Source organism: Schistocerca americana, chromosome 4 (assembly GCF_021461395.2).
Source record: "Schistocerca americana isolate TAMUIC-IGC-003095 chromosome 4, iqSchAmer2.1, whole genome shotgun sequence".
NCBI classification, from domain to species: domain Eukaryota; kingdom Metazoa; phylum Arthropoda; class Insecta; order Orthoptera; family Acrididae; genus Schistocerca; species Schistocerca americana.
In genome coordinates, this window is record NC_060122.1 from 589,935,529 (window position 1) to 589,959,033 (window position 23,505).

At 39.2% G+C, this 23,505-nt stretch overlaps 2 protein-coding genes across 7 annotated transcripts in view; one reads left to right on the plus strand and one right to left on the minus strand.

Annotated features, from left to right (window-relative positions):
• Positions 1-10,961, minus strand: part of LOC124612698 — a 222,021-nt gene extending 211,060 nt beyond the window's left edge. For all 3 annotated transcript variants that reach the window (XM_047141043.1, XM_047141045.1, XM_047141042.1), the window contains exons 1-2: positions 10,817-10,961; positions 3,750-3,901 (exon numbers count right to left, since the gene is read on the minus strand). Coding sequence is in view for 2 of the 3 variants with exons in the window: in XM_047141045.1 (XP_046997001.1) it covers positions 3,750-3,848 (99 nt within the window). In the remaining variant the exon portion in view is untranslated. The remainder of the gene's footprint in view (positions 1-3,749; positions 3,902-10,816) is intronic.
• Positions 10,962-11,041: 80 nt separating this feature from the next.
• The window catches only part of LOC124612531 (zinc finger protein 726-like), a 124,260-nt gene continuing 111,796 nt past the window's right edge, over positions 11,042-23,505 (plus strand). For 2 of the 4 annotated variants that reach the window (XM_047140796.1, XM_047140793.1), the window contains exon 1: positions 11,058-12,361. Coding sequence is in view for 1 of the 4 variants with exons in the window: in XM_047140793.1 (XP_046996749.1) it covers positions 12,283-12,361 (79 nt within the window). In the remaining 3 variants the exon portion in view is untranslated. Of the gene's footprint in view, positions 12,362-23,505 lie in introns of all 4 variants that reach the window. The other 2 variants (XM_047140795.1, XM_047140794.1) reach the window with 2 other exon arrangements.

A 23,505-nucleotide genomic window follows, 5' to 3' on the forward strand; every position in this document is an offset into this window, starting at 1 on the left:
ACAAATATTAAACACGTCAACATATTGCCCGGAAAACCTGAAGAATCACAATATTACTACATATTAACAAAGGCATTACATGAGATTCGTGTGGAGAAATAGAATAGCTATGAGAATGTGACATCTACCATAGAAGGTTCAGTGACGAGAAATGAACTGCTGTGTTCATACATGCCACAGGCTACAGTCTGTGCCAAACCACCTTTTATCTAGGGCCAACAAATGTAATGTTGGCTGAATAACAGAGAACATCAACCACGATACATTTACTGGAGAATCACATCATAAATATTAAAATAAGCATTATAACAAAATCAATTCTGTAACTTAGGATTGTCTGGTTCTTTTCTTTTGGTGGTATATGTGGTGTCACCGCCAGACACCAAACTTGCTAGGTGGTAGCTTTTAAATCGGCCGCGGTCCAATAGTACATGTCGGACCCGCGTGTCGCCACTGTCAGTGATCGCAGACCGAGCGCCACCACATGGCAGGTCTCGAGAGACTTACTAGCACTCGCCCCAGTTGTACGGACGACTTAGCTAGCGATGCAACACTGACGAAGCCTTGTTTATTTGCAGAGAAGATAGTTAGAATAGCCTTCAGCTAAGTCAATGGCTACGACCTAGCAAGGCGCCATAGCAATTGATAGTTATCGTATGAAGCATGTCTCATCAAGAACGATGTATACAAATGATGGATTAAAGTTAAGTATTCCAGCAGCTACGTACTTTTCTTTATAGCATTCATTCCGTATCCTGTTTCAGACCTCACGCCATCCTGTGTGAGCTTATAGCGTGCATTTCGGCCTTCTCTAGCAATATAACAGTATAAATTTCTGGCTTTTCGAGTACGTCAAGACGCTGCCCCATATTTGCTCTGTGCAATATTTCAATGTTATTGTCAATGCTAGTGATTTTATTGTTATACATTGCCAATTGTGCTGCTACTACAGTTTTACTTGGTGTAGGAGTATGTTAACTGAAGCAAGTTTTAAATGTTTAAACCGTCTGTCCAATATAGATGGTGTGGCAGTCGCACATGTTATCTTATACACACTGGAGTGTAAATACTTATTCTTTCCCTATGAGGTCCTACGACAAACCCAGCGCCTGAACATATTTTCTGTTTTAAAGGCAACATTTAAAATTGATTTGTGTAGGGACCTTTCAATTTTATCAAAGTTTTGATACAGTATGTCAAACTGACAATAAGTAGTTTCTTTCTCAATTTGAGTTCGTGTTGCCTACATTTTAACTTGTTGTACATACATGCAACTGTAGAGCTATTGCATCCATTTGTTCCTACAACCTGCTTCAATATTTCAATTTCCTTATTGATCTAGTACTGGACAAAATGCAATCAGAAAAGTCTTCACAATGCTGAATGAAAACAGGCTTCCTCGTACTTTTTGGGATGGCATGATTATGCATGGATTATGATATTGGTGCAATTCAGTTTCCTAGTGTGTACTTACTATTAGCTTTTGGAGTGGCAAATGAGGATGTTATCACGATCTATTTCTAAAGTAAATTGGATTTTATGAGGCTTCCCTTATCAGTTTCAATAATAATAGCTTGTTCTTTTTTAAGTCTGTCATTTAAATTTTCTAAAATTGCTTACTTCTTTTTTTACTTGCATTTAACTAAGGAAGAATCATTATTGAATAATGGGTTGAATACAACTTGAGACCCATGTTTTTCAGTAAAGTGGAAAAAGAAACAATTGTTCAGGTAAAAGTTTCATGTGACATTGATAAACTTAATAGATTTGAATAGCACAATGTGGATACAAAAATTAAGAATTTTTTGGAGCTTGAAAGAGCACCTTCAAATAAAAAGTACTTCACAGAAAATGGTGTAAAGAAGGTAACCAAACACCTGCCAAGAAAGTTTCAAGCTGTAATAAGAAAGCAAACAGATGACTCAGTCTTCGTATATCCATAATTGAAATGGACGATTTGGGACGTCAGCTAGTATAATATATGTTAAAAAATGACAAAATTCCTCCAGCTGTATTAAGGTGTCTGTTTTATTGGCGACTAGTTTCGATGTTGTTACATCATCATCTTCAGGCCCATACTTGTTGACAGCAACCGCATGTGTCTAACACTAGTAGTCAGTGGTGAGATTGTGGTGTTCCATGCATGGAACTCCTTTTTACCGTCTGCGGCGTCGGTGGCTCAGCCGTTGCATCGCCTGTTGCATAAAAACGTGCCTTTTCACTGGTCCGCGCCATGTGACGCGGCTTTCCAGAAATTAAAGACTATCCTGAAACAGGCCCCGTGCCTGGCTACTTATCAACCTGGCCAACATCTTGTTCTTGCCATGGACGCCTCTCAATACGGGGTTGGGGCAGTCCTTGCGCACAGATTTTCTGACGGTTCGGAACAACCCATTGCTTATGCCTCCAAAACGCTCACGGATGCCCAACAAAAGTATTCTCAAATTGAGAAAGAAGCTTTGGCCATCATTTATGCTCTTCATAAGTTTGGTGTTTTTCTCTATGGATCGAAAAGGAGTTCGAATCTGAATTTCACCTGGTCCTTCTCCAAAACCCAAGCCACCTTCCTGGATGTTGACCTTCATCTTGTTGAAGCGCACATCCACACCTCTGTCCATATCAAACCCACAAACAAACAACAGTACCTTCACTTTGATAGCTGCCATCCTTTCCACATCAAACGCTCCCTTCCCTACAGCCTAGGTATTCGTGGCAAACGTATCTGCTCCAGTGACAAATCCCTCAACAACTACACCAATAACCTGACCAGTGCTTTCCTCTCCCGCAACTATCCTGCAGACCTTGTCCACAAACAGATTTCCCGAACAATACATTCCTCCCCGTCCAACAACAATGTTCCTACCCCCAGACCACACAGAAGCATCCCCCTTGTCACCCAATATTATCCTGGCCTCGAAAACATCAACAAATTACTCCGCCAGGGATATGACTTTCTCAAGTCAACCCCTGAAATGAGATCATCCCTTGACAAAATTCTCCCCACACCACCCAGAGTTGCCTTTCATCGCCCCCCTAACCTCCGTAACATCCTTGTTAAACCCTACAATATTCCCAGACTACCTTCTCTACCCAGAGATTCCTACCCCTGTAACCGACCCCGCTGCAAAACCTGCCCCATGCATCCCCCCACAACCACCTACTCCAGCCCCGCTACTGGTAAAACATACACAATTCAAGGCAGGGCTACGTGTGAAACTACACATGTCGTTTATCAACTGACATGCCATCATCATTTATCCATAAAGTAAAGCTGCATGCCCTCGGGAAAAATTACAGCTGTAGTTTCCCCTTGCTTTCAGCCGTTTGCAGTACCAGCACAGCAAGGCTGTTTTGGTTAATGTTACAAGGCCAGATCAGTCAATCATCCAGACTGTTGCCCCTCCAACTCCTGAAAAGGCTGCTGCCCCTTTCAGGAACCACACATTTGCCTGGCCCTCTCAACAGATACCCCTCCATGGTGGTTGCACCTGCGGTACGGTTATTTGTATCACTGAGGCACGCAAGCCTCCCCACCAACGGTAAGGTCCGTGGTTCATGAGGGGGGTAAAATGAATATATATACATAAAAGTGTTTAATGATTCATTTGTTTGGTGAATATCTATCTTGATGAAGGTCACCTTCACACGTGTTAAATTTTCGATTAACTTAAGGTGTTATTCGTAAAGCACAGCTTTTACATTTAAAATAAAAGTATAATTCATTCAAATCATTAAACATTATTACATACCTTGTTTACTGAAATAACTAGTTCCTTTGTCAACACATGTGTTGCAGGGTCCTTTTTCTTTCTCTGTTTGGCAGCTGTGCTCATTGAATCTTTATACATCAGTAAACTGAAGACATCTATCTGCAAGAGTTGGTATCTTCATCTCTTAAGTTCTGAAATAACATAAATAACAATTAACTAGCAAATGGACAAAAACAAAGTCTTAATCACATGTGTGGGCAACAGTTCCACATTACATAAGGATTACATGACAGTGTCTACATGTCTTGAGGAAAAGAGGTGTACTGCAGTTTACCAACCTTATCTTTCTAACTGATTAAGCAGTATAAATGTTTTATGAAAGTTATTGTTGAATGTAAAGTTTTTTGGATTAAAGGAGACCACTCACCAAAAAGCAGAAGCATTTAGTTGTCGACAGGTACACACAAAAGAAAGAAAACCTGCTAGCTTTTGGAGTTATCCTTCGATGAGCTACAGGAAAACACACACTGCACACACGCGAACGCTCATGCGCGGGCACATACACACGCGTTCGCACGCGCGCGTGCGCACACACGCACACACAGAATGCACACATCTATGTCTTTACATGGTGCCAGCTAGAGTAACAGTGCCAATGCTACTTTTTGGTAGGTGGACTGCCTGTGGTTAGGGTAGTGTTGGGTGGGGGAGGGGGGGGGGGGGGGCAGAGATAGAGAAAGAGATCTAGAGGTAGAGGGAGGAGGCAGAGAGAGGGAGTGGAAATGGGTGGCTAGCAGCTTGGAGGGAAGCGACCAGTTTGCTGGCTAGGAATGCAGGAGGGAGGGGTGGCAGGTATATGGGCTGGTATGATAGTGTGGTCATTGGGAAGCACCAAAAGCTGAAGGTGATTTGTAGAGGTGAATTAGAAGGGGTGACAGGAAAGAGGAAGGGGAAACTGCTGGCTAGACGGTGCGGGGACAGTAGGTTTCCTGAGACTGAGGCCATGACGATTATGGAAGCGGAGGGTGTTTGTAAGAACAACACCCATGTGCATAGTTCAGAGAAGCTGGAGGTGGAGCGAATGATACAGATGGCTCAGGTCTGAAGTAGAGAATATTGTACTCAGCTGCATGTTATGATATGGGTGGTCAACTTTGTTCCTGACATGTTTGGTGATGGCTATTCATCCTGTGGGACAGCCGGTTGGTAGTCATACCAACGTAAAACATTGTGCACCATCTGCAGCAGAGTTGGTATATGACATGGCTGCTTTCACAGGTGGCCGGGACTCTGATGTGGTAGGATAAGCCTGTGACAGGACTGGTGTATGGCGGGTAAATTGGGCAGGTCTTGTGAACCCTGTGGCAAGGGGTTGGGAATGAGAGTGGCACAGGGATGGAATAGAATGTTGTGTAGGTTGAGTGGCTGACCAAGCATAACTTAAGGAGGAGTGTGAAGGATTTTGGGTAGGATAACCCTCATACCATCGGCCACAATTAAATGTGTGGGGGCACTCGTATTCAAGAGACAAAGAGCGAACTCTGCAAGCAAACTTTCATCAGACCTACTGTCCGTCCCGGTAGCTGAGTGGTCAGCGTGACAGACTGTCAATCCTAAGGGCCCGGGTTCGATTCCCGGCTGGGTCGGAGATTTTCTCCGCTCAGGAACTGGGTGTTGTGTTGTCCTAATCATCATCATTTCATCCCCATCGACGCGCAGGTCGCCGAAGTGGCGTCAAATCGAAAGACCTGCACCAGGCGAACGGTCTACCCGACAGGAGGCCCTAGCCACACGACATTTCCATTTTTATCAGACCTACTATGGGCAATGGCTATAATTCCACCCCATTAAGGCTCCTGTGCATTGATGTAACCAGTGCAAACAATGTAGTTAAGGATGACCTCACACGATCAGCCACAGCCTACGAAGTCATATTCAGCTGCACGTGTTTGCTGTAGACAGAGTCCAGATCGTGCATGCAAACTCCATCAGACATTGTCGCAGTAAGCTCAATTCTTAAAAGAGACCTGACAGCAGCAGAGGGTAGGCATTTGCAATGATGGTAACCAAGTTTTCTGGAGGACAATGAAGAAAGCATGATAAATGCACATAGTGGGAAAAAAACCACTCCAGTTCCAATAGAGGATCACGGTATTGGTATCCTGTGGGGGCTTGAAGGGATCAAGGAGGCAGGTCATGCCTCAGGGTCACCTGTTGTCAGTGATTGTGAGGATACAGCACCATCACAATTGGTTCTGAAGCAGGTCGTGTGGAGATCCTGGTGCCATAGGGGCTACAAGAAACTCCGCCTCAGTCACAGAGTTGGAATGTGTGGGAACCAGTGGTGTGGGGACCACTGGAATCTCCTATCTTGGAGGTCGAGCACAGAGGCATGAAGGGCGAGGGTACCGCTAGAGTGGATGATGTCATTGTAGCTATAGCAAACATCGTCATATGTACAGTATTCAAACAATCATATTTCTTCTTGGTCTCCTTATACGTGAGTCAGCAAAGGTTCCTGTATTTTTCTAATTTTCTTTTCTCTTTGGAAGATGATGCAGTCTGGTGAACATGGGGAATGGTGATCCCCACAGCTGACACAAAGAAGTTCGAAGAGTGCTCAAGAGCAAGTGATGTCTACAACCTCTACAGACAGGGCTGGCAGTACAATGCAATGACGTGTGCCTGAATCTCATGTATTTGAAGTACCACATAGGAGGGGAAACATACAGTTTCACATCACATTGATGCACAATTAACTTGACCTTTTCAGACAGTAAGCTGCCTTCTACAGCCAAGATGAAGTCCTCAGTATCAGCCCTAGTGTCCTTTGGTCCCCACTGGACACAAAAAACAAAATGCACACCCTGTCACCCCAAATCAACACATAATTCGTCATCAGTCTGTAAAAGGAGGTTGCGGTGGAAGATGATATCCTGTACCAAATTAAGACTGTTATGGATATAATGGTTACAACAATGCCACACATCTTGTCACAGGCGAGCAGCACACATGACTGAGCAGGTGATGAACCATTTTTCAGTTCTGAAATAACTGCTACTTTCCCCAAACCAATCCTCTAGGTGCTGGTGGCCATAATGGAATCCCCATCACTTGTCGAGAAAATTATGTGTTGTGATGAATATTTCTCCACTTGTCTCTTAGCCCTGAGTTCCACACACGGTGTAGCCAAATAGAGGCAGTACATCTGGCCAGTTGTTTGTTATTAGACAAATAATGGAGAAATATTATGAATAAGACATAGATCTCCACTTCCTGTTTGCTGATTTTGAACAAGTTTTTGATAGTGTTAAGAGGCCACCACTGCATAATGTACAAAAAGAATTGAGCATCTGTAACAATCTAGCGAGTTAACAATGAAGGACACAAAGGCAAAAGTAAAAGCAAACAAGAAAATGACCAAGAGCTTTAACTTAACAGATGAAGTGAAACAGGGTGATGGTCTCTCTGCATCCTGTTCAACTTAACCCTACACAGTCTGATATTAAATAAATGTAAGAAATAATGGAAGCAGAAGGAGCAAAAACTGAACTTGCAGTAAACAAAAATGCAACCAATACATGGTAACATCCAATTCTAAGGCAAGAACAGCACGAGACCTCAAGGCCTATAATAAATGTTTTAAAGCTGTCAACTGCTTCCATTATTTAGGTGTTTTCTTAACCAGATACAATAATATGACACACTGTATTGGAGAAAGGATACACACAGGAAACACAGTCTATTATGCAAACTTACAGGTATTCAAGAAGTCTCTAATTACACAATCAATCAAGTTAAGAGTATACTATCCCTTTGTGCAGCCAGTTGTTACCTATGGGTCAGAAATGTAGATGACAACAAAAGCAGATATGAACAACCTAAGGGTTTTTGAATAGAAACTTCAGCAAAAAATGTATGGGTCTTTGAGAGAAGCAGAGGGTTTTTGAATAAGGTACAGCCATGAAATACAACAGCTTTGTTAAATCTCAAGGAATACACTTGTTAGGACACACTGAGAGAATGAAAGATAACAGTATGTCCAAAGAAATAATGAGACAGATTGTATTACATCAGAAGGAAGGGCCAGCAGCTAGATGGCTGGATAATGTGTTGGCTGACCATACCGAGATGGAGCGTCGAGGATGGAAGAGAAAAGCAGAGATGAGAGGCGAATGGAGGAAGATTGGTGAGGTGGTCAAGACCTATCAAGTGCTGAAGTGTCAAAGAAGAAGAAGAAGAAGAAGAAGAAGAAGGAAAACTGAGGGTCTTGGGTTTTGGATTTGTGTGTGGGATTTTTGTATTGTTGGCTTTGTTTGAGCTATGTAGGTTAAGTTAAATTTGCAAAACCATTTTTTTTAAACTTATGTTCAGGTTTTAAGCATCCATGGCTTCATTTGGGCTGTACAGATCAACTGAAATTTGCAATACTGCATTTTCGATTTTCATGTGTTGGCTTTTGGATATACACATATCTAAATGGAACCCATCATTGTTTGAATTATAAATTATAATTCAAATGTAATGTACGATCCTGATGGGAATACCACAAGTAGAAAATTTTTTGTGTTTGATTTTGTGGATCATATTTTTTTTGGAATGGTGATGTTTTTCATGCTGCATATTTAGCTTGCCCTACCTTGAACCCCCCCCCCCCCCCCCTAATTGTCACAGTTGTTCTTTTACATTAATTTCATTTTATTAGTGGAGGGAGATATACTTGTGTCACTTTTATTTTTGTTCACACGCTTATGCAGTGATGTTATAGTCACCATATTATATATTCTGGATATAAAGGTGCCTGTCATCTTAATGACATCATAGGTCAAACCAGGCAGGTGGAATCGAATAATTATTTAATCCAAATTGCAGTGAAATAAAATTTATTTCAATATGTTCCCATTGAAACACCATCACGAAATTTGGCATACACATCAACAAACAGTGTACGAGTTACATACGAGAAAAGTTTCAATTATGAAATTTTAAGAATTTAAAAAAGTTTGGTATGGTAAAACTTAGCATTTTAATGAATATGTTCAACTAATATATGAAACTGAATAAAATTGTATAAATTTCAGGTTCTCTCGATCAAATGGTTTTTTCTACATCATTAATTATGCTTTCAAAATGTGACCATAATAGTACTTGACATACCAAATAAAAAGACTGCAAATTACAAAATTCAAAATCACCAAAGTTCAAACTTATTTTTTTATTGGTTGATTTCACATGGAATGATCTTAGCAACATCTGCACATTGCCTTAAATCTTGCTAAGGGTCTCCTCCTCCACCTCCTTCTACTTCTGGTACCAAGTCAAACTTGTTGCTAACTGGAATTTCAAATATCTTTACTGTATTTTTCTTCTTAGGTTTTTACTTGTTACTGTTTCTCAGTTACCAACATCTCTCCACCACCTCCCTGTTCTAACCTACCTAAATTTAATTAAATAACCACCACTTCTAATTCCACACAAAGTGAACAATTCTTTCTTTCGTCTCCCTAAATTCTTTGCAAATATAATCTACAGCTCCATGAGAGAGTCTCATCACGTGCTTTATTATCCTCCCCCCCCCCCCCATAACAGCCAGCCCAATGACAGACCAGCCCATAACACTTATCTCGTACTTTTACAGGCTATTGCTACCTCATATTTGCCAATAATATTACAACAGGAATAACACAAATGTTGAACACAAAAAACTACCAAAGAAGTGGAGAATTTGCAGGGGGGGGGGGGGGGGGGCAACCACACTATATTACAATGGGATGAATAGGAAAGTTATGACAAACTGGTAGCATGCACTACACAGATGTTGATATAAAGCAAGTATCACCTTGCAGAGAACATGAAGTGAATGTTACATAGACACTATCGCTAAATGAATCAATGTAGTGGAGTGAATCAATGTCAATTTAGTGTTGAGCAATGCACCAAACAGTAACCAGCTACTGGAGAAATTAAGTCAAAGACTGATCACATTGATCACTACCATTGTCAGACAATGGCAAACAGACAAATAACTAGTGACAAATGACCAATCAATTGGAACAGTTAGCAAATATTGTACAAACCAGGATTGCAAAAATGCACTTAAAATAAAACTACGAAACTTTCGTGCCCCATTAAGTCTTCAAAAGTTGTAGACGATTCATTTTTTGTGGACTGTAAGGGAACAGCTTTTATATGTTTGTAATAAAACTCTACAAACACGGCAGTAATTAACAATTATTTCCGGCAACAATCCTCCTTTTCTCATATAAAACAAAGAAGAAATTATTAGAGTTTTGCCTGTCACATACTTTGCCATTAAATAAATGATCGAATATTTTCGTAGTAACATTTTCATCCACTTCTCAGCTAATGACATAGAGATTTATACTAGCTAGTTTCACCTGCCATGTGAGAAATGAAAAGAGATGTAAGAACTCAGATACATTTCTACTTTTCAATAACTGGTAATTATACTTTAGGGCTTGGAGAAAACGGAGACAAATTCTACTCAAATTTAGGCAGCAAAATCCGTTATTCTTTTATAGTAAATACAGTAACTGAAGATCAATTAGGCCTACCTAAAACTAAATATTCCTATTATTACAGATTCCTCGGTAAATTCTATTAAACTTAGTATTTTCAATCAATACCTGATCAAAACAGAAACTTAAAAGCTAGATTGCATTGCAATTTCAGACTTACTTGTTTACAATTACACGTCAAGTTCAAATAATATTTTGATGCTACAGCAGATATATGATATTTAGACTGTAATGAAATTACTTTTATTCTTGGCGTCATTTACATAGGGGAATCCTACTTTGGATCCGAATTATTTCAAAGAAGTGTTTTTCTGGCTATTACTTCATGCGATCAGATGAATATTCCCGCCCGCCCCCTAAGAAAGAATTGTTGTGAAACACCGTGTCCATGGACATGAACCCGACATTATAAATGCAGCGATTACAACACATTTCAGAGACACAGAGAACAAAGTTTTCCTTACATTTCCTGACAATCTACAATGCTTTCTGCGAAGTAAAAGAAAAAAACAATGAGCTAAGGAAGTTAACAGCAATTACGTAGCTAAAGCGAAATTTTATACTTACAGTAAGCAGGTGCCCGTAAGTAACTACTCGACGCCGCAAAACATTGAATAACAAGTCACGTTATTAATATTCATGTAATCATAAGCTTCCTTCGTTGATATAAACTGACGGTCATCGGCACCAAAACATTTACAAACAGATAAACATCAACTTTCCTAAATCAAAGAATAAAAGCTGTAAAGACATCCTACATTAATGCTACCATAGTGTCGATTTGCGATCTTCTTTGAACTGAAATTTGTGACAGACCATAGTATAATACAAAAATTTTGAGTGGATGGTGTTTGTATGAGCAATGACAGGTAGTTAGCTCAAAACTGTAGACTTAAATAGCGAAATTGTATTACAGTAGTGTTTAAAAGGTCGTTAAAGCTCTACGTAATGTATTTGGTTGTATCATAATGCCTTTGTGCAGTGCCAAGGACCAAATTAATCGGAAATATGTTACTTTCTTTTAATTTTTTGAGAAATACGTATTTCCAGGTAGCCAGTTTCCTTTTTGTTGAATGGCAACTTCATTCAGGCAACAAACCACAAAATTTTTTAATACATTACAAAATCGTTAGAATGAAGAGCAGTGAGAATCCTGATTACTTGTTTCATTTCGTACGCATAATATTTACAAATCCAAGATCAGTGGCTCTGTTGAATTCAGAAGAAAAGGAAAACGTCCGATTTGAACCTAGGAATACTTTTCCTGCAAGATGCGTCTTAACAGCAAATAATATTCGCAATTTGTTAGGCCTCAAATGATTCTTGCGACAACCAATGTCGTTGTATTTGGTGTTTACATTGGCCTGCCTGTTAGATGTGCGCAGTTGCGATGTCATTTACACGAAAGCCTCATAGTAGCGCACTTACTGGGATCCTAAAGTATCCTCCAAGTACACGCACAGTGAACTTAACATATTGGTCAATACTCACGGTAGAACCAGTGTTATGTGCGTACTGTTGGACTCTTAGTCACTACTTTCCTGCACATTTTCTTTCTAGAAAATAAACCCACAAACTACTGTAGGTTGTGTTCACCAGCGACCTGAAAGTCTCAATTATCAATGCACCCATATATTGCCATTATGGCTTATTTTTCTATACTTTATTCACTGCTGTGGGAAAAAAGTGAGGAATTCCACATGCTTCAGTAATAAACAGAAAATATTCAAGTGAAAGGTTTTCACCACTTCTCAAACAGCGTACTTGGGTACACATTTGTATTTCAAATACATAAAAGTACTGAAAACAAACAAATCTCCATCATAAAATACCTTGCACACTTTCGCTCATTGAAGTATTATCGCCTAATATTCTGGCAAAAAACATCTCTTAGGCAGTATTTATTGGACAAATAAGAGCATTGGAAACAGTATATAATGATCACCTTCAGTCATCTTGTAAGCACTCATCCAAGAAGTGGGCATTCTGATTGCGAGTTATAGCTAATCCATCACAATTTGGAAAGAATAGTAATGCAGTCAGCTACAACACTGGATGAAAGAATCATACAGCTGATACTGGGCCAGAAAGCTGTAAAATATGAAGCCACAGGTGTGTTTTATCTTTACGCCAATGCCATAAAATGTATAACAGATATTAAACAAACTGTATATCTAAACTGAAAGCCATTATACTGGACAACTATTCTCAATGTAGAGATGAAATTACAATTTGAAACCAATAACTGTCAGGTACCAAAGATAAATATGTGTTCCCCTCTACCTTTATTGTTAATTTTTGTGCTTTACTAATATTGTGAACAGTGGCAGAACCCTGTATGTATTTTTTATGAAATTTAAGTTATTTTTTGTGTCTAGTGCACTACATGTGGACAGCATGTACCAAATCATGTAGCTTATGCATAACCCGTAAATCATCTCCCTCCACATCCCTTTAAAGCAAAATACGAAAATGGTGTGTGAAACATGGGATTGCAAAGCTCTAAATTTTTAATTTAATGCTTTCGTGCAGCATGTCAATTGCAAACAATTTTAAAAATTCAATATTGTCTTTCTTACTAATAGCTGACCACATAGGGGAGAGCTATCACAGGTTGTATGCATATGAGAAGTTCAGTTAATAAATTTACTGGTCATTAGATCAGGTTTTTACATAACTTGCTCAGATAACTCCATTTTTTGCAAAATATTTATAATTTATATTAGGCTATATAGATAGCTCAGTCTGTGTTAAATGTATCTTCTTCGAACTTTTAGTGTAAGTGATGTTAGTGTTATACAACATGTATGGATGTGATGCTTATCAGACAGTGTTTGCATCAGTTTGCTGGCATTTTGAATCTACAATTTCAGTTCCAAAAGATCTGTATATAATTTGTTGTTTGTATGTATTCATGTTTGAGTGACAAACTTAAGGAATAAAAGCTGTTTATATCACACCCCCCCCCCCCCCCCTCCATCGTGTTTTTCAATATGGCGCAGACATAAACATTAGGCTTTTCTATTGGTCAACTTGTTAGTACAATCAGATTTTCTGCTTACACATTCGTTGGCTTAGTCAACTTGCAACCAAATTGTCACTTTCCAACCTAACCTAGATTTAGGGCTGTTCAGTCTGTCATCACAACCAAGATTTCAGGGGGACGGGGGGTGGGTACAATAGCCTATGTAACTTTAGCCAACTTGTTGTTGTTGTTGTGGTCTTCAGTCCTGAGACTGGTTTGATGCAGCTCTCCATGCTACTCTATCCTGTGCAAGCTTTTTCATCTCCCAGTACCTACTGCAACCTACATCCTTCTGAACCTGCTTAGTGTATTCATCTCTTGGTCTCCCTCTACGATTTTTACCCTCCACGCTGCCCTCCAATACTAAATTGGTGATCCCTTGATGCCTCAGAACATGTCCTACCAACCGATCCCTTCTTCTGGTCAAGTTGTGCCACAAACTTCTCTTCTCCCCAATCCCGTTCAATACTTCCTCATTAGTTATGTGATCTACCCATCTAATCTTCAGCATTCTTCTGTAGCACCACATTTCGAAAGCTTCTATTCTCTTCTTGTCCAAACTATTTATCGTCCATGTTTCACTTCCATACATGGCTACACTCCATACGAATACTTTCAGAAATGACTTCCTGACACTTAAATCAATACTGGATGTTAACTATTTATCGTCCATGTTTCACTTCCATACATGGCTACACTCCATACGAATACTTTCAGAAATGACTTCCTGACACTTAAATCAATACTGGATGTTAACAAATTTCTCTTCTTCAGAAACGCTTTCCTTGCCATTGCCAGCCTACATTTTATATCCTCTCTACTTCGACCATCATCAGTTATTTTGCTCCCCAAATAGCAAAACTCCTTTACTACTTTAAGTGCCTCATTTCCCAACTTAAGCACACATATTTTGACTATAACAAGTGCAGGAAGGCTGTAAGCATTTATTTCTCAAATACTGAATACAATTTTGTTACTTTACACAATTCTAAAACTGTTGACATGCATCGTTGTGGGGTATTGTAAATATCATTGTTCCTTAAATTCATGTTCCATATACAGGGTGTCCCATTTATCTTGACCACCCTAAATAACTGCTTGTCCAGATGCAAATTAGAAAATGTTTCAAGCAAATGTTCTTGAGCCATCAGGAGAACATCAATCAGCATGATTGCCTTCATTGTAGCTTTGTTTTTTACAAAGATATGAACAGCAGTATGACTTTTTTTAAATGGCAGCCTGTATTTTTTATTCGGTAATTCATTTCTTCTCCTAAAGACCTGTTCAATAATTTATCACAGTGTACCATTCACTGAAACACGACGTTACTAATTACATAACACAACATTGACGTTGACGCTCCCAGCACTTAGTGCAGCTACTTGGGGTAATGGAACACATCCATGTGCTGACGTTGACAGAGGACAAATGTAAACATAAGTGGAATGCACACCCATTATTCCATCAACCATTGTCAGTTGAATAGTTGTGTGAGTACAGTGTTCACCAACGAAGAGAAGGTAGAAATGCTACTCGTCTATGGGGAATGTAAGTTAGCAGAACAGTAATTGCAATACAGTTTTCTTATGTACGGGTACATTTAGTACACTAGTTTAGTCCTTTCAAATACTTTTGTGTGGGGTAGACTGTCCTTCCTACAAACTGCATCGACATGTTTCTTTTATTGTTATTGCTGTTGTTGAAGGTAGGCGAAATGCTACACAGGCAGCAGAACTGTAGAGAGAGCGATATCCTGGCAAGAACCTATCTTACCGACAGATGTTTTCTCGTCTTGTTGCGAAGCTTCAGGAAATGGGAAGTTTCAACCCACGACAACACATTCGTCATAGCACTCACGCAGACAAAGCTGCCGAAGTTACTGTTCTCGTTTCCGTTCCTATGAATCCGCGTGTGAGTACACGACAGCTTGAACATGAGATAGGCATTACTAAAACCAGTGTACATCATATTCTTACACTTCACCGGCTCCATCCTTACCATGTACACCTACATCAAGAATTGCATGGTAATTGTTTCCAGAATCGTATAGTCCTGTCATTGGGCACAGCAGCAATACCTCGCCAACCTGAACTACTTCTCCAATGTTCTATTTACCAATGAATGTTCCTTTTCAAACAGAGGACGGGTAAATACAAGGAACATGCATTATTGGTCCAGTGACAACTCACAATGGCTTAGACAGGTGGAACATCAGTGTCAATGGAGAGTTAACATCTGGTGTGGGATGCTTGATACTACAATTATTGGCCCTTATTTCATCAATGGTAGTCTAAACGGCACAGCGTTTACCAACTTCCAGAGATGAATTCTTCCTTCTCTTCTGAATGAAGTGCCCCTAAGAACCAGAATGCTTATGTGGTATCAACATGATGGATGTCCAGCACATAATGCCTTGTGTGCACGTCATTTTCTGAACTGAAGGTATCCTGCCAGATGTATTAGTCGAGGAGGAACAGTTACTTGGCCTGCTAGGTCTGCTGATTTAAATCCTCTGGACTTTTTTCTTTGGGGATGCATTAAAGATGTTGTCTATTGCGGTATTCCAACAACTCCAGAGGTCATGGAGAAATTTATCATGCTTGCTTGTAATTCTCTTCAGCAGGCAACACTTCTTTCATTCAACGAGTGCACCAGTGTATCGGTGTCCAGGGTCACCACTTTGAACACCTTTGAATGTTCTGCTCCTGGGCAATGGTACAAGAGAGTCAAAGTCAGTTTTGTGTTATGTTTTTATTTGCTTTTCATTTGTTTTCTGACAACTTCAGCAAGTGTACAAGTTTGTGATCCCAGGCTCAAAGTCAATGTTGTGTTAAATAATTAATAACGTTGTGTTTCGGTGAATGGTACACTGTGATACATTTTTGAATAGGTCTTTGGGAGAGGAAATGAATTACCAAATAAAAAATAAAGGGTGCCATTTTAAAAAGTCATACCGCTGTTCACATCTTTGTAAAAAACAAAGCTACAATGAAGGCAATCATGCTGATTCATGTCCCCCTGACAGCTAAAGAACATTTGCTTGAAACATTTTGTAATTTCCGTCTGGACAAACAGTTATTTAGGGTGGTGAAGATTAATGGAACACCCTGTGCACATGTTGTGTTCTATTATTGCTTATAAAATACCAGCAATCAGTGTGTTCTATTCCCAGGTAGGAATATGTTTTCGGAATTGATATTTGGTGTGCCCCCTTGAAGCAATTGCAATATAACTGGTAATGCATCTGTGTGGTGTGTTTTCATTTGATTTTGAAATGAAATTGTAATGGTTTTGACAGAAAGACACACACACACACACACACACACATACACACACACATACACACACACACACACACACACACACACATATTCATTTTATTATTTTCCTAACACTGCGGCCTGACCAAATGAGAGCCTTGCAGAAGCATTGGCATATGCCATCTGAGAGGCAGGAGTATTTGTTTGTTACTCAGACAAATGTTATAAAGGGAACCCAAAGGGGAAACATCTGAGAAAATAGTGGATATTGATGAATAAAATGTTTGTTGGTGGAGCCATTTTCCCTAGCACTTTATAAATTTAATTTTTTCCAATAAAATAGGTATTGACTTTTCAGGAAAGTACACGGAAAATCCCCTTAGTATAAACAGCGGAATACAGCTGGAATGTAGATAAATGTTATGTTGCAGCAGGAAAAAGGCATTTGAATTTATAAAATGAAGAAGGGTGAATTAGGCTGATCCAAGTGAGGGATGCGACAAGACATCCTGTGAAACACTAATAATTTATTCAAATTACTAAGTCCCTACATTGAAAACTAACTAGAACATATGGTTTGGAACCCCACTCATGACGGAAAGATTGTAGATCTAAAGGAAACAAATATACTTGACTTCCTCAAGGGTGTACACATTGAAATTAGTATCAGTGACCATGTTACGATTGTAGCAACAATGATTACCAAAATACATAGGGCAACTAAAACGAGTAGAAAGATATATATGTTCTATAATGTGGATAAAAAAAGCAGTAATGTCCTATCTTAGTGAGGAATTTGAAACATTTAGCACAGGCCAGGTGCATGTAGAGGAGCTATGGCTCAAGTTTAAAAGAATAGTTGATCATGCACTGGTTAGATATGTACCCAGTAGAACAGTTCATCATGAGAGGGACTCTCCATGCTATACTGTCACTGTAAAGAAATTGAGACAACTGCATAACACGTGCAAAACAAAGCATAGGACTGTAGCTAGAGAGATGCTGAATGAAACTCATTTGACTATCAAGGGAACAGTGTGTGAAACATTCAGTGACTATCATGGTATTTGAATTTTGTCTAATAATCTTTTACAAAAGCAAAGAAATTCTGGCCATATGTAAAGGCTGTTAGTCACACTAAAGTACTGTTCAGTCACTCATGGATGATATAAGAATTGAAATTGAGGGTAGAACAACAAAATCAGAAATACTTAACTTCATTTTCAAATGTTCCTTTACAAAGGAAAACTCAGGAAACCTATCCTAATTTATTTTTATACCACTGAAAAGATTAGTGAAATAGATATTAGTGTCAGTGCTGAAATTGTTGAAATACAACAATGTCCCAGGGCCCATTGGAATAACTGTCAGATTCTATATATGGCTGAGTAACACCTCTTTTAACTACAATCATAAATCCCTCAAACAAAAAACCATGCCCATTAGTTGGGAAAATGTAGATGTCACACTTGTTTACAGGAAGGGTGGTAGAACTGATCCACAAAACAACTGTCCAATGTTCTTGACACTGATTTGTTGTACAATCTTAGAATATATTCGGAGCTCAAACATAATGAAATATCTCAGACAGAATGACATCCTCTGTGCCACCCAATATGGATTCTGAAAACACTGATAATGTGAAACCCAACTCGCACACACTCACTTGACATACTGGAAGCTTTGGATCAAGGCTATCAGGAAGATGCAGTATTTCGTGAATTCCAAAAAGCATTTGACACAGTACCACATTTATGCTTATTATCAAAAGTACAATTATATGGGGTACCAAGTGAAATTTGTGGCTAGACAAAGAATTTTTTTGGTAAGGAGGATGCAGCATGTTATCTTGGTTGGAGAGTCATTGTCAGATGTAGAAGTAATTTCAGGTGTCCCCCAGGGAAGTGTGTTGGGACCCATGCTGTTTGTGTTGTATATCAGTGACCTTGCAGACAATATTAATAGTAACCTCAAACTTTTCACAGAAGATGTAGTTATCTGTAATGAACTTTTGTCTGAAAGAAGCTGCATAAATATTCAATCATACCTTGATAAGATTTCAGATTGGTGCAAAGGTTGGCAACTTGCTGTAAATGATCAGAAATATAAAAATTATGGCTCTTACATTGGACAGCTGTAATGTACATTTTTATGTTAGTTCATTAAAATGTGACCAATACACCTTGTACAAGGTACTGAAACAGAAAAACTCTTGGTAGTGGGAGGGTTAACAGTCATTCTTCCCTCATTCCATATGTAAATGGAATGGAAAAAAACCCTAACAACTGGTGTAATCTGACATACACTCTACCATGTACTTCACAGTGGTTTGCTGAGTGTGTATGTATGAGGGTGGCATGATAAGTCTGGTAAAAAGGCAAGAAAAAAATGTTTGCTTCATAAACAACTCACTTTACTTCTCCCAGTGGAAAAACCAGTTCTGTCAAACTGTGCAAAATACTCATGGACTGCAACCATCATTTCTTCATTTCATGAAAATTTCTTCCTAGCAAGCTAAAGTTTCAAGTTAGGGTGGATAAGGAATTAATTTAGTGCCCAATTCATTGCCCTTTCGCCATTGTTATCGATGATGTGTGGGATAATGCTTTATCTTGGTAAAAAAGTACTTTCTTACATACCCACCGTGGTCTTTCTTCAGCCAAACTAAGTTCCAAATGATCCAACAATGAAGCATAATAGGGTCCAGTCATTGTTCTGCCTTTTTCCAAGTAATCTATGAGGATTGTTACTTGGGAATCCCAAAAAAAGTGGTCATCACATTATCAGCTGACAAAATAGTCTTTGCCTTTTTTGATTGCACTTTCACCAGCCTTTGTCCATTGTTGTGACTGCAGTTTTGACTGTGGTGTGTAATGATCGGTCCAGGATTCACCAACAGTCACAGATCAGTGCAAAAAGGCTTGTGGATTGTGATTGAGCATCACTAGACATTGTGCTGAATTATTGTGCCACATATGCTTTTGGTTGACTGTGAGCAGTCATGACACCCACCTCACACACAGCTTTCTCATAGCCAGTTCTCCTTGCAGGATATTGCACTTGCTGAGTTGAGCTGCCTGTAGTCACAGCAGTCTCACGAATTTTTATTCATCGTTCTTGCACTACCATATCGTGGATCTTATCACTGGTTTCCTTTGTTGTGATCTCAGTTGGATGGCAAGAGCACACTTTGTCTTCAGTGCTTTTCTGCCCACATTTAAATTCATTAATCCAAAAGTAGATGATCTTCAGTGATGGTGCAGAGTCCACATCAACTTCATCCAGTTTTGTTTTGATGTCTACGGCAGTCCAAATCTTCAAACGGAAATGTTTAATAACAACACGATGCTCTATTTTCTCCATTTTCAGTTGCAGTAAACACACTTAACAGATTCAGGCGGCTGTCAGCAATGGACTTTACACTGTATGTTGTTGAAATTCTTTATATGATCTGTGAAATAATCAGCTTATCAATCATGGGGGTCAACAAAAATGTTCCATTCTTTCATGGAAATTGTACGTGTAGATGTAGGGACTGAGAGAGATGAAAAGCTGATAGAGTATAGGAGATTGAAGGAAATCATGTAATAATAGGAGCGAACATAGGTATCAGGCAAGAACTAATGAGGTGGAAGTAGTGTCCATTGTACCCCAGGGTGGTATTGGTAGATAGTTATTGTTCACAGTATCTTTAAACTATCTTGCACATAATGTTTATAGCTTTCTCAAGCTGAACACAGCTTTCGCACTTGTGACGGTGTTGGTAAATGGTTATGAAATGAAGAAAGAGTGGCAGATAATCAGTACTTCCTGCAAAGACTGACAGTTGATCCTCAACATAAATTAGGCCCAATGTAATTAAATTAGCTTGAATAGATGAGAAACCCAATATGATTTCATTATACAATCAGAATCAATCGCTTGTATCAGTCACAGCTATCAATTATTTAGTATTATCTGCCTGGAGCAAATTGAGATTGAATGTCTGTATAAATCTTGCTGTTGGGGGAATTATGGCAGCTGAGAGTTATTGAAAAAATCCTAAGGGAGTCAAGTAGATAGAGTGAGGGGGTCACTGATGGTTTGTAGTTTGTTTTCGGATGTGATTGAAGTATTGGAAATATAGATTATTATGACATGAGGGATCTTTTTAGAGACCAGTATCTGCCGAGGTCTTCACCAAACTTGAATTGTCATTGCTGACAGGCCATTCATATTTGGGAAGTAATGCTTACTGTTTGAATTAGGGATATTGTTGTATTTTGAGTTTAATACAAGGGTGGGTCAAATGAAAACCTTAAATTTGTAATAACATATCGAAATTTCGCACCATTATCCTGTAAGTTTGAAAGCGTGCTACAAACAGTGTGCAGAATGGCCTGTAAGTGGCAGCATAGTGCAGAATCACACATACCCTTGCAGTATCAGTATAAAGGTGGCCACCCCACTAGCGACTTGCACCAGGGAAGAACAGCGTTCTGTTATTCGGTTTTTGCGTAGTGAAGGTGTGAAACCTATTGAAATTCATCGACGAATGACGGTTCAGTACGGTGATGCATGTCTGTCAAAGCAGCAAGTCTACAAATGGAGTAGGAAGTTCACAAATGGTGTGACTTCAGTGGAAGATGCTCCTCGTCTAGGTCAGGCACACCTAGTTGTGACTCCACAGAACATTGCAGCAGTTGAAGCCATAGTGAAGGAAAACTGCCAGGTGACTGAATGACATTGCAGCGTGTTTACAGATTAGTCATGGGTCAGCACACCACATTGTGCATGATGTGCTCCAGTTTCACAAAGTGTCTGCAAGATGGGTGCCATGGCAGCTGACTCCTGAAATGAGAGAACATCATGTTGATGCTTGTGAAGAACTGCTTCGGCACTTTGAACTAGAAGTCGATGGCTTCCTTGCAAGAATTGTTACTGGGGACAAAACCTGGGTTCACTTCCACCAACCGGAAATGAATAGAGCGAGTAAGCAATGGCGCCATTCCTCATCACCAAAACCAAAGAAGTTTCTAACAGAACCATGAGCAGCAAAGGGTATGCTGACTCTCTTTTGGGATGAAAAAGGCATAATTTTGGAGCATTACATGCCTAGAGGGACCATTGTCACCAGTGCATCATACACAGATCTCCTAAAAAATCATCTGTGCCCTGCAATCAAATCAAAGTGATGTGGATTGCTGTCAGCAGGTGTCCTTTTGCGACATGGCAATGCAAGGCCCCACACTGCCTGTACAACAGTTGCAACAATCACAGACCTGTATTTTGAGTGTCTTCCTCATCCATCATACTCACCAGACCTTGCCCCAAGTGATTTCCATATGTTTGGACCACTCAAAGACGCAATGGGAGGAAAGAAGTTCTTTTGATGAAGAGGTACGCCACATGTTGCATGAGTGGTTGTGCGGACTACCGAAAGAATTTTTTTCTTAAAGGAATTTATGCTTTTTGTAAACACTGGAGGACTTGCATTGATCGTGGGGGAGATTATGTTGAAAAGTGATACAGCTTAGTACCACTTCTGCACAATAAATACTGTTTAAAAAAATATTTAAGGTTTTCATTGGACTCACCCTCGTACATTCAGAAATCCATATAGTCATCGATAAGAAGGGAAATGGCTTTTTGAGCTAAATTAAATCAGAAAAAATAGACAGAAGAGATGGTATTAGCCCAGTTTGCATTGCATATATTCCGTATGTTTATGTCATTTCATTCACTAGTTTTGCTCCACATAGTACTCAAAAGTTTTTGGAAAATTTGTCCTGTCAAAATTTCTTCTAAAGTTAAGTAGCTTGATTTCTTTACATAGTTGGTTTTGTGAGGTTGTTATGGAGTGTATTTATAACACCTGCAAGTTTAATTACTCTTTAGTTTAAAGTGTTTGAGATAAACTGGGATGAAATTGGCCATCAAAACATTTGCCACAAAAACAAATGGCATTTAAGCCCCTGTAAATCGAAATGGATACCTGACCCATACTTGCTTCAATGACTATTTGAAAGGGGATTCTTTTTCTTCAGAAAATAACCAAATTTCAATGATTGCTTTTTCTTGAAGGTTGTCAGTTATTTAGAAAACTTTTGCATACAAATCACAGTTTTGGAGGAAATGTTTGAAGACCAAACAATTTGTTGGAAAACCATAGTAAATAATAAACAAAATAAATCTTTCTTCTTCAGTGGCTCTATAGTTTATTGTGAATCTTGAGCTCATCAGCAATTCTCCATCAGTTCAATGCTTGAACTTTCCATCCCCTACAGCCCATGTTCTGCAGGTCCTCCATGATTCCATCTCTCTATCAGATTCTAAGTGGAACCAGTCCTCTTTGACTCCACAGATTTCTATACATAAACCCCAAGAGAATCAAACTTGCAGGTGTCTTAAACATAGTACGCATTAGATAAGACTACAAAAAGAAAGCTCAGAAACCAACTACAAAATAATGAGTGCTATCCATAGGGGATCTCAAATTGATTCGATATTACTAGATTTCAAGACGGCTTTTGACACTGTTTCTCACAAGTGGCTTGTAACCACATTGCATGCCTATGAAGTACTGTTGCAGTTGTCAGAAAGGTCAAAGTTCATCGTAACTGCTGGAAAGCCATCAAGTGGTATCTGGCATTCCCCAACTAAGTGTTATAAGACCTCTGCTGTTTTTCATCTACAGAAAAGATATGGGAGACAATCTGAGTAGCCCTCTCAGATCTTTTGCAGATGATACTGTCATTTATCAGCCAGTGAAGTAATCAGAAGATCACAACCAATTTGAAAAATGATGTGAAATGTATGGTTTGAAAAGTGGCTGTTGACCCTAAATGATAAAAAGTGCGAGGTCATTCACATGAACACTAAAAGGAATTGGTTAAATTTTTGGTTACACTATAAACCACTTAAATTAAAAGGCAATGAATTCAGCTAAATAACCTAAGAATTACAGCTATGAACAACTTTTAACTGTTACA